Raw genomic sequence first — 12,045 nt, forward strand, 5'->3', positions numbered from 1 at the left:
GGCTTATCGGATGGTGAGTTTCTTTTTTATTGTTTGCAAGTTAGCCCTTGACTACCATCTCACCTGATGGTAAGTGATGATGCAGTCTAAAACGGAAGCTGGCTAACTTGTTAGGAGGAGGATGAAAATCCACACCCCTTGCGGTTTCTACACGGCATCGTACCGGAACGTTAAATCGCTTGACGGTACGTCTTTGTCGGTAGGGTGGTAACTAGCCACGGCCGAAGCCTCCCACCAGCCAGACCTGGACCAATTAAGAAAATCTCAATCTGCCTAGCCGGGGATCGAACCCAGGACCTCCGTTTTGTAAATCCACCGCGCATACCACTGCGCCACGGAGGCCGTCAAAATGGCAAAAAAAAAATGGCTAGCATTAGAACATTTAACACGTTGAGTGCGAAACCAGATCGAAAAGACCTGGTTCGTATCTCGCTTGCAGTGCGGCTATGAAAAGTATAGACTTCTCTATCTTGCGAGAGACATAACTTTAATTTGGTTCGGTGGACGAAAGAGACGGATGTATATCTAAGATGTGTTATTATATTAGAGTCCAATGGTGTACCTACCTAAATACCAGGTTTTTTAGATCTGGTAGCGCACTGAAGATATAGAGTTTTAATCACAGTGCGGGACCAGGTCAAATCTATCTTGTACTCCACGCACCTTGTACCGCACCCTGCGCTAGCTCCACGCGGCCAGTGTTGTGAACGCATTCGACAAAACGCACGCGTCGTTAACAACATGGCGTCGAGGGCGAAGCGATGTCACAATAAAATTAATTTGAAGTACGACAGTGATGATGGATTAATTAATCAGAGACAGGTAAGTCTTTAACACTATTTAACTAATTAGTTTTTCTATAGTTTGACTGTGTAGGTACCTATATTGAAATTGTTAATTCTGTGTTATTATAAAAAATCGGGCAAATCGTTTGAAATTATTACTATTATCTTACAACATTAGGACATATTTCCTTTTTTTGCTGATCGTAAATTTGTCGTAAATTCGTAATGTTGTCCCGTTAAACAAATCTGTTTACCATATGTAAATAAAGGTTGTTATATTTTAGGTACCTATCTATTCTTCTGTTAATTTCAATATTATAGTGTTGTTTCTAACAATCTAAAAAGTGAAGTGGTGGAGGAAAGTAATACTGGAGTTGTTATTTGGGACAGTTCTTGTTAATGCCTGGAGGGGACAAACGGCCAACCCTAGTGGCCAAGTGCGGGGAAAGGGCCCGGGAATAAGAAGAAGAAGAAGAAGAAGAAATGACCCATTTATAATTCAATTAATGATGGGAATAAAATACCAAAGCTCCAATTAGTGGAAAAAGTTATCGCAGCTCTATCAAATAAGGACGTTGATAATAATACAGGTAAATATTCAATGTAACTGACGACGAAAACACTCACACAACAAACATTCATACAAATATTCAAAATTCATACAAACATACATACATCCATACATACATACACAAATATAAACGCATACAAACATACCTATACAAATTCACAAGCAGGCACGCATACTACACTACACTACACGTTTCTCACATAACACCATGCAAAATTTTTCATAAAGTTATCGTTCCACCGGTACCAAAAGCTACAAGCATCATGTGGTGAAGGGTTCAAAGAAGAAGAATTCTTTTGTGAATTGTGAAGAAAATGACATGAGAAGCTCCGAACCTTTTTAACAAGTCGCGAAGCCGATCGAAAAGTAAAAAAAGTTATCACTGAATGTGTAACATGTAAGATAATCTTTTGTTTGGACTGTTTTAATGAGAAACATTAAAATGTGAAAGGTTTTACCTACATTAAAATTTAATTAAAACCATCGATATTATTACTTTACATCCCTAGAATATACACAAATCTTCCCGTGTTCAGTGGGGCACCAGGTGCATAAAACCCTGTATTTTATTATTGCTATATATTCAAAACTAAACGGGCTGTTTACGTACGCCTTTAGATTTATGTGAATCAATTCATCATTTATGGTATTCAAAGCAAAAAATCCATAAATAATTGGATTTGAAGCAAAAAACAGGATTTTAGTTTCTATAGCGATACTGGGTGTAAAACGCCCGGTACCGCCATAATGGTAGTTTTACCTCCGGGTCTTTTACACCTGGTACCGCAGGAACTGAAATAATAGAAAAATCCCTGCCGCATTGAACGTGTTAAGCTTGTGCCTCGGGTCCGGGTCACTCAACCAACACCTGCCTCACCTTTAATTAATTCTTTTACTTGTTTGGTAAACGTCCTTGTAACAAAAGTGTATATAAATTAAGCAACTTTGTTAAAGTATAAAGCGTCAAAACAAAAAGATCCGCCGGGAAATACCCGGGGCTAAGCACTACGTGACCCGCATCGTGAACGTTTTTAGCCCCAACTCGAAGATACATTTGGAATTGTTATTACTAAAACTTTGAATTTAGCAATCTAGCGAATAATTTCCAGCAAATATACTAAATAACAGGCGTGATAACCCAGTGGATATGACCTCTGCTTCCTATACCGGAGGGCGTGGGTTCTAATCCGGTCCGGGGCATGGACCTCCAACTTTTCAGTTGTGTGCATTTTAAGAAATTTAATATCACGTGTCTCAAACGGTGAAAGAAAACATTGTGAGGAAACCTACATACCAGAGAGTTTTCTTAATTCTCTGCGTATATCTTCTAAGAGGAGACTCAGCTCAGCAGTGAGCCACCACCACCACCACCTATAACATGGGTATATTCAAGTCAAGAGTGAATAGGCATCTTCTAGGCAAGCGCGTTCCACCATAGGCTGCATCATCGCATACAATGTATTGTCAATCATGATTGTAGCTAAGCGCTCGCCTATATAATGAAAAAAAAAACCATGTAGATTCTCATCATTTGATTGGTACATTGATTATAATAACCTGAAATGACCGCAAGGTCCCAAGGTCCATAGGTGGAATGGCGACATCGCACTACAAAGCGCAGTAAGTCGACCTCCTACCAGGTGGACTGACGACATCAAGCGAGTCGCAGGGATTCGCTGCATGCAGGCGACTCAGTATCGTGATGTTTGGAAGTCCCTACAAAAGGCCTATGTCCTGCAGTGGATGTCCATCGGCTGATATGATGATGACTCAGACCAATTATAGAAGGACCTGTATCGCACTCATAGTCACGAACTTAATTGTCTGCCATTTTCTGAGGAAAATGAGCTTAAATTTGGTATATATCTTATACTACACTAGAAGTTTTTGCCCGTTTTTTACACAAAAAAAGGTATTTTTACGGAGTTCTTTAACCGACGAACACGATTACAACTATTTAACATCGATTCTATAGAGACAGTTTTTATAATCGCATTAGTTCGTTGATCATAATATACTTTGACAGAATAGTAACGTCTAGCGAGGTCCTATACAATAATTGGTCTGAGGATAATGATGATGATGACCGCAACCCTATGTTTTAAAAGAAAATAACCTTGCAAGTATCGGAGGATCCATCTATATCACCAGCGCACAGCACATAAGGGCGCATGCCGTGCCAGTACCGATATTGATGTTCATCTAGAAGGAAGTCGCAGTCGTCTGTGTCGAAAATGTGAATTTCCGTGTACCTTAGTTCTCTCGACATCACCATGTTACTTTTATCTCCTAATAAATATAACAATGACTGAATTAGTAAGTTTAGGCAGTAAATTAAAGAAAATAGTTGGCATGTGCACAATTTTCACTGAACATTTCATAATTTTTTGCCACAATTATGTAGGCACTAGCGGAAGACCACACTAAGAAAAAAATACCTGTAAAAATGTTTAACATTGTATTTTACAGTTTTTATGGATGTTTGAATGTTTGTAACTATTTAACGCTGCAACTATTGAACCGATTTGACATCATCATAGACTAATTTTATCCCGAAAAAATGCATAGATCCCGATTTTTGTGAAAAAGTAAATTCCACGCGGACGAAGTCTCGGGCGTCCGCTAGTAATAAATAAAAGTGAAAGTGATTTTGTATGTATGTTAATTTTTGCTTACCATTGACACTTCCCCATCCGGTAGCTGTAATTCTTTTTTTAATATACTCGTAGCTATGAAAGGTCGAGAGGCAAGCTGGTTGAACAAATTTAGTAAACTGCACTTTAGTGGTTAATTGTACTAAAGCTATGTCAAAGTCTTTATAAGGGGATGTGTAATTTGGATTACGTATCACTGTATTAATCTCAACGTCTGTGGGAAGTTCGTAGGGTGATTTCTGAAAAAAAAGTATGTTACCCTTTCACTCTAGGAGTTTATTTTTATTCTGGTTGACTACAATCTAAGATGGAAGCGGGCTAACTTGTTAAGAGGAGGATGAGAATCCACACCCCTTTCGGTACCCCCATCGCTTGGCGGTACGTCTTTACGACCGATTTTGTACGACCGATTAAGAAAACCTCGATGCGGCCCAGAACCCAGAACTACTTCAAAATATTCAAAATATAATCATAAATCCACTACTAATACCACTGCGTCGACGCATACTATGAAGGCCGTCGAGTGCATACTGACAAGAAAACAAGACAGATGTTGTGATACCTACTTGTTTTTTTTTTCAGTTCATTAAGTAATCGGGTTAATTGTTTTTATAATAATATTTTTTTTACATATGTGTAAAAATTAACAATCTTTCGTCTATGTTTTATTATAAAACAAAAAGTAGAACTCTAAAAAAATTATAATTTTATTGGAAGGTGTTTGAGAAATACGCTGCTAAAATCACTTACTTCTAGATATCTAGAGCCAAGTCTGACGAGGTTCGGTTCATGTTGCACTAAATCATCTCTTGGAATGCTCGTACAGTGTGCTGCCGTGAGGAGATATTGATCACTAATCAAACTTGCACCACAGTAAAACGACAGTCGTCGGGGAATGTCATTGGTCCACCAGCCTAGAGCGCCCTGAAATATTTTATTGTTAAGCTTACCTACCATAAAGACTCGTACGAGTATATTAGGGGACAAAAAAAATTAATTAATCTACGTGACACTGTTATACTGGCAAAACATCCATTGCAGTGTGTACTACGAATAGTAGCGGAGTTCTAGGGTTGTACTACGAATAGTAGTAGAGCTCTAGAGTTGTACTATGAATAGTAGTAGATCAATAAGGGTGTACTACAAATAGTAGTAGAGTTCTAGGGTTGTACTACGAATAGTTGTAGAGCTCTAGGGTTGTACTATGAATAGTACTAGATCAATAGGGGTGTACTACAAATAGTAGTAGAGTTCTAGAGTTATACTACGAATAGTAGTAGAGCCATAGGTGTGTACTACGAATAGTTGTATTAGGATTATCTATTCGTAGTTCGTACTATTCGTAGTACACACTGCTACGACAAAGTACGACAGTCGTGTGTATGTAAAATTGATCAAACAATTTAAGATTTAAAATTATTTTGATGGAACCAATATTTTTATGTAAATATATGGGACCGCCATTTATCGCGTGTTGCCAGTGATGACCTACGGATCCGAGACTTGGTCGCTAACTATGGGCCTTATTAGAAGGCTCAAAGTCATTCAGCGGGTGATGGAGCGAGCTATGCTTGGGGTTTTTTTGCGTGATCGAATCAGAAATGAGGAGATCCGCAGACGAACCAAAGTCGCCGACATAGCTCAGCGAGTCGCGAAGCTGAAGTGGCAATGGGCAGGCCACATAGTTCGAAGAGCCAATGGACGTTGGGGACCCAAGGTGCTGGAATGGCGGCAGTGTTGATCAACCCCCCCAGTAGGTGGACCGAAGACATCAAGCGGGTTGCAGGGAGCCGCTGGATGCTAGCGGCTCGAGACCGTTTTGTTTGGAAGTCCATGCAAGAGGCCTATGTCCAGCAGTGGTCGTCAATCGGCTGATAATGATGATAATGATGATATGGGACCACTAAACTCTAAAATCTCTTTCAAACCAAAAAAAAATATTTTTAAGTTGTTTACAAATAATTTACATAGATATTTACATTTTTTAGTATCATAATCATTAATATATTTTAAAATAAGCAAATAAATACAAACCATGTGTGGGTACTCCGCTACTTTTGCTATTTTTCCATTTATAATGGTAAGGTTTGAATCTGAAAGTTAAACTATTTGATTATTTTTAATTAAATTTAAAATAACAGTAAGTTTCAAGTGATTTCGTTTACCTAGTAACATTCACCATGCTTTTTCTTCACCGTTTGAGACATGTGAAATTTAATTTCTTAACATGCGCATAACCATAAAGTTGTAGGTGCATGCCCCGGAATGGATTCAAATCTACACTCTCCGAATCGAAAGCAGAGGTCATATACACTAGGTTTTCACGTCTCGTGTCGTTTATAATACATACCTTAAAATATATATATTAAAATATACATACCTCGAATTGAAAGGCCGTTTTCTTGTCTCTTAACCATTTCGTAAACGTATTCCATGCATTCTATAATAGAAAGACAGAGATTTTTGAATTAAATATTTTACTCAATAATAATAATCACTCCTAAATTAGGCAAAATCTGTACAATGAAGCTTAAATTAAGTTTATTGTATCTATTTGTGTAAAAGGCAAGAAAATCAATCAAAAAGTCAAGATTTACATTTTAATAATCAAAAAATTTAAACTTATCTCAATTAAAACATGATTAATACATAAATTGTGTTAGCCTACAGGGATAATGACAGTTTTTTAAATTGTATATAAATTAGGAGTACGCTAATAGTAAAGCAATTTTGTAAAAGTAACAGGATATTTTGCGTTCATTACTTTCGGAGCTACAGGGTCTTATTTGAAGCGCTGCCACGGACCCCTGAAAAAGGCCCCATACAAAATGGCACGAATTAATGACGTCTAGATTTGGTATAGACGTTCAAACAAATATCTTTTGTTATTTGCGTCTATGTTTATAGAAAAATGTCAAGTTTAATGTAAGGAAGCTATAAATGTAAATTTTATAATCTTATTTATTTTGTAAACGTCCAGACAACCTTTGTTTTTTACATATTAATTAAATTAGTTAATATTACCCTTTTTTACCCGAATGTCTCATAAAAATCAATATATTCAAACCTAGTTATCATCCCCGCTAGTCGGTCCGTTTCGGAGGAGTGCGTCCAAAAACATCGTGACTCGAGATTTTTATATATTGAAAGACGTACACACTACACTAGTATACTTACTTTTCTCACTGACTCTTTTTACATATTTCGAAAAATCTGGAATTTCAAAATTTATGTTTTGCTGTTCAATTGCAACTGTCGTTTTGGAAATGTCTGAAATTTCAGCTTGATCATCGCTCAGTGATGTAGTTAGGTCCTCAATTGCCATGGAAGTTTCTAGTAACTGATCGTCTCCAGTATATACGTGCAAATTATGGTTAATAATTTTAGTGGCAATATGTGTGGATTCTAAAACAACATAAAAATAACAATAACAATTAAAAGAAAAAGCATTAGGACCTTAGAAGCTGTTGATATAAAGCAAGTTAAGAGGCTTAGCATTGCCATATTTGACTCCCTGAAACAATAATTTTACAATAACCGAAACCGACAACCTAAAATACGAAACGAGTGAAGTTCTACGTTCAGCTGTATGTATGTTTTTTTTTCTTAATCTTATGCAATAGATATTATGTATCATAATATTATTGTGATTTGTTTAACGTATTGATGAAAACTTTATAAAAATACTAGCTGACGCCGCGCGGTTACACCCGCGTCGTTCCCGTTTTTGTAGGAATACGAGGGTAATATAGCCTATAGCCTTCCTCGATAAACGGCCTATCTAAAACTGAAAAAAAATTTCAAATCGGACCAGTAGTTCCTGAGATTAGTGCGTTAAGCAAGAAAAGAAACAAACAAACTCTTTAGCTTTATAATATTAGTATAGATGGTATAGATAATAATTAAAAATGATAACTGACGACGACGTTGCAATCGGAAGTACCTAACTTTCTGTAGGTATCCAAAGTGGTGTGTTCGATTTCCATAAATATGAGTGAAGTCTTCACATGACTGATTATTTATTTGACGTAAGCGCAGTGGATTTACAAGACAGAGGTCCTGGTTGCGATCCCCGCCTAGGCCGATTGTGGTATTCTTAATTGGTCCAGGTTTGGCTGGTGGAAGACTTGGGAGGCAAAGACGTACCGCCAAGCGATTTAGCGTTCCGGTTAGATGTCGTGTAGAAACCGAAAGGGTTGTGGATTTTCATCCCCCTCCTGACAAGTTAGCCCGCTTCCATCTTAGATTGTATCATCACTTACCATCGGTTGAGATCGTAGTCAAGGGCTAGGACTTGCTAAAGCTGACCTTAGTATCCATTAGAAAAACTACGACTATTTGGGGGCTAGATGGGGATGTGTAACCCTATGAAGGTTACAAAATTTACTTCCTACATTTTAACAGGCACATAATTTGCGCAGAGCATATAACTTACAATACATTAAAGCTCAAGATTTCACTTGGCTTGTTTTAACAATAAAATAATTAGAAATAATATTAATAATTTAAAATAAAATCTGTTAACAACGAGGTAATATATATTTTTTTATAATTTCAATAATTTAGACTCCCTTTGTTAAAGCTTTAATTGTTAACCCTTTCGATTGATGACGAATATAAATCACCATAGAAAACATATATGTACAAGCTATGACGAATTTTAATCGCGTCAGTATTTATCACGTTTTTGAAGAAGTCGATTGATCCATTAAATTGATCATCAGACGGTTATAGTACCTACGTTTAATGTAATCACTAATACAACCTTATTGTTTATATATCGTAAAATCAAATATTTTAAATTAAATATAACGTACAATTTTAATTTAGTTTACTCACCCATAAACGATGAAAGCATAGAAAAAAATAAATATAAATTGTACCACATCATCCAAGCTTTATTTTACAAAGTATTTAAATATTATTAATACTTAATTTGGGTATAAAGTCACGTAACACAATCAAAACAAGTCTAGACTAATGGTTTTTACATAGTTATATTTATATCAATATACATTTGAGGATATATATTAATTTTAGTAATAAAACAGAATAACACATACTTGCGTACGTAATACTGATAAGGTATGGTAGGTGAAAATTAAACTCACTACTAATTACACTATTATTATTAATATTTTGTGCATATTTCTCTTTCCTGTTTGCTATTACCTATCTGTCTACAAAAACAGTACATTAAATTTATATAATTATGTTATATCTATACTAATATTATAAAGCTGAAGAGTTTGTTTGTTTGTTAGATTGAACGCGTTAATCTCAGGAACTACTAGTCCGATATGAAAAATTCTTTCAGTGTTAGATAGCCCATTTATCGAGAAAGGCTGTAGGCTATATATTATCCCCACATTCCTGCGGAAACGATAACCAAGCGGGTGAAACCACGCGGCGTCAGCTAGTAACAAATATTACGAATATTACGGATTCTAAATTTCCAAAGGTGCAAGATCGGATATGTATAGTACCATCGAGTATTCTATACTAACCAAGGTCCCCAGTTTTACCCGCGTAGTCACCGTTCCCGTGAAATTAATGGGGATAAAATATAGCTTAGGATAGTCACAAGTCACGTTGCTTTCTATTGGTAAAACAATTTTTAAAATCATTTCAGTAGATACAGAGATTACAACTTCATAAAACATGCCCAAACCAGATTCGTACTTATACCCTCCGAAAGGCAGAGGTCATATCCACTGGGCTATCCCGGCAGAAAGTATAAGTTATTCAAAACACAATTATGGGTGAAGTGTTGTTGGTTGGAATTTGAAAAATTCTAACTGAGTATATTGGCCAACTAGGCCACAACACCCGGAATTACTTTACTAATGTAAGGTGTATTAAAATTGAAAAGGGCAACGATTTTATACTGTTAGATATATTACATGCCTACAAAATCACCGCAAAAAGTGATCCGAGTTTAGCTACTCCACTGAGCGCACACATGAACAATTTTGTGTTTACTTACATTATATATTTATGTAAATATAGTTTTTACACTACCTGAATAGGTACACAACTCGATATTGTAGAGAATATTTAGGTATTATTTGTTTAAAATAACTTTCATTGTTTACTATGCGACTAAATGAAATTAAGACAATTAGGCACATTTGTTCCTCAGTTTCTACGCGTTAGTGTCATATCTCGACGACAGCCGACGCCTCCGTGGTGCAGTGGTATGCGCGGTGGATTTACAAAACAGAGGTCCTGGGTTCGATCCCCGGCTGGGCAGTTTGAGATTTTCTTAATTTGTCCAGTTTTGGCTGGTGGGAGGCTTCGGCCGTGGCTAGTTACCACCCTACCGACAAAGACGTACCGTCAAGCGATTTAGCGTTCCGGTACGATGCCGTGTAGAAACCGCAAGGGGTGTGGATTTTCATCCTCCTCCTAACAAGTTAGCTAGCTTCCGTCTTAGACTGCATCATCACTTACCATCAGGTGAGATTGTAGTCAAGGGCTAACTTGTAAAGAATAAAAAAAAAATCTAAAAGTAAAGAAAAGGGAATGAAAACACGAAGTCGTGTCGATTAAAAAATATAAAAGGGAGATTATTGAATATCTCAAATATATAACATAGCGGTAGCACCGATGCTTTTATTAAATTTTACCAACAGCACAGTACAAAGAGCAGTTGCCACTTTCTTTTGAGTCACGCCCGCCTGCGTCAGCTGGTGTCGATGGCTACACTTTAATAACTTTCGACTAACTGTTGATATAAGAAACTGGCTGCTGAGTAAAATATAGTAAACATGAAAATCCTTCAGCAAAGTCAACGACGATTTATTGTCTTGTAATAGAAGGACAAAAGATTTACAATGTTTCATTTTGAAATATGAAAATTTCACACAAATAAACTACTACCTATGACGTAATACTATATGAAAAAGTGATGCTATCTGCTGTTTAAAGCAGTCATCGAAAACTAATACTATACTAATAAAAAAAAAAACATTTATTTGAAGTAGGCTCAGTTTACAAGCACTTTTGACACGTCAGTTGACTATTTGTGAAGATCCTGCTCGACATTAGATATACGAGTAATACTAACGCGTCAAAACTGAGGCGAACAAAAGTGGCTAATTGACTTAATTTCATTTAGTTGCATTGTAAACAACGAGAGTTATTTAAACAAATAATACCTAAATATTGTCTACAATGTCGAGCAATGTTTAGCAATTTAAAAACAATGTATACATAAATATATAATGTAAGTTAACACAAAATCGTGCATGTGTGCGCTCAGCGGAGTAGCTATTCGGATCACTTTTTGCGGTGATTTTGTAGGCACATAACATATCTAATATAAAATATCGTTAACAAGTACCTATACCTACACAAGTAAAAGAAATTAAATACCCACTAGCAGACGCCAGCGACTTCGTCCGCGTGGAATTCAGTTTTTCACAAATAACACGTAAACCATGGTGTTAATCCAGAGTAAAATCTGTTTCCATTTCAAATTTCAGCCAATTCGCTTCAGTACTAGCGGAGTTAAAGAGTAACAAACATCCATACAAAAAAAATTGTGTGTGAAAAAGTCTTTTTTTTTCTTCACAAGTTAGCCCTTGACTAAAATTTGACCTGATGGTACGAGTAAGTGATAATGAAATCTAAGATGGAAGCGCTCTAACTTGTTAGAAGGAGAATGAAAATCCACACCCCTTTCGGCTTTTACACGACATCGTATCAGAATGCTAAATCGCTTGGAGGTACGTCTTTGCACGGCCAAAGCCTCCCACCAGCCAGACCTGGACCAATTAAGAAAACCTCAATCAGTCCAGCCGGGGATCGTACCCAGGACCTCCGTCTTGTAAATCCACCGCGCATATCACTGCGCCACGGAGGCCGTCAAAAAAATGTTGCTTTCTATTGGTAAAATAATTTTCAAAATCAGTTCTACAACCAGATCTCATAAAACTTTCGAAATTCAATCATTTACTCGGAATCCTAAATAATGTCACGATCCTTAATTTAACTGTCTCATTAGTCCGTGGCAAGCTTGTTCAGTTACGGA

At 36.6% G+C, this 12,045-nt stretch overlaps 1 protein-coding gene across 1 annotated transcript; it reads right to left on the bottom strand.

Annotated features, from left to right (window-relative positions):
• Nucleotides 1-4,598: 4,598 nt before the first annotated feature.
• On the bottom strand, nt 4,599-7,411 carry LOC112053954 (serine protease snake). Its single transcript, XM_024093588.2, has 4 exons — nt 7,188-7,411; nt 6,391-6,450; nt 6,045-6,103; nt 4,599-4,934 (listed from the first exon to the last, which is right to left on the bottom strand). Exons 1-4 carry the CDS (start codon nt 7,333-7,335, stop codon nt 4,710-4,712), a joined length of 492 nt encoding a protein of 163 aa, XP_023949356.2. The 5' UTR covers nt 7,336-7,411; the 3' UTR covers nt 4,599-4,709.
• Nucleotides 7,412-12,045: the final 4,634 nt, after the last annotated feature.

This window comes from Bicyclus anynana, chromosome 9 (genome assembly GCF_947172395.1).
Source record: "Bicyclus anynana chromosome 9, ilBicAnyn1.1, whole genome shotgun sequence".
NCBI lineage: Eukaryota > Metazoa > Arthropoda > Insecta > Lepidoptera > Nymphalidae > Bicyclus > Bicyclus anynana.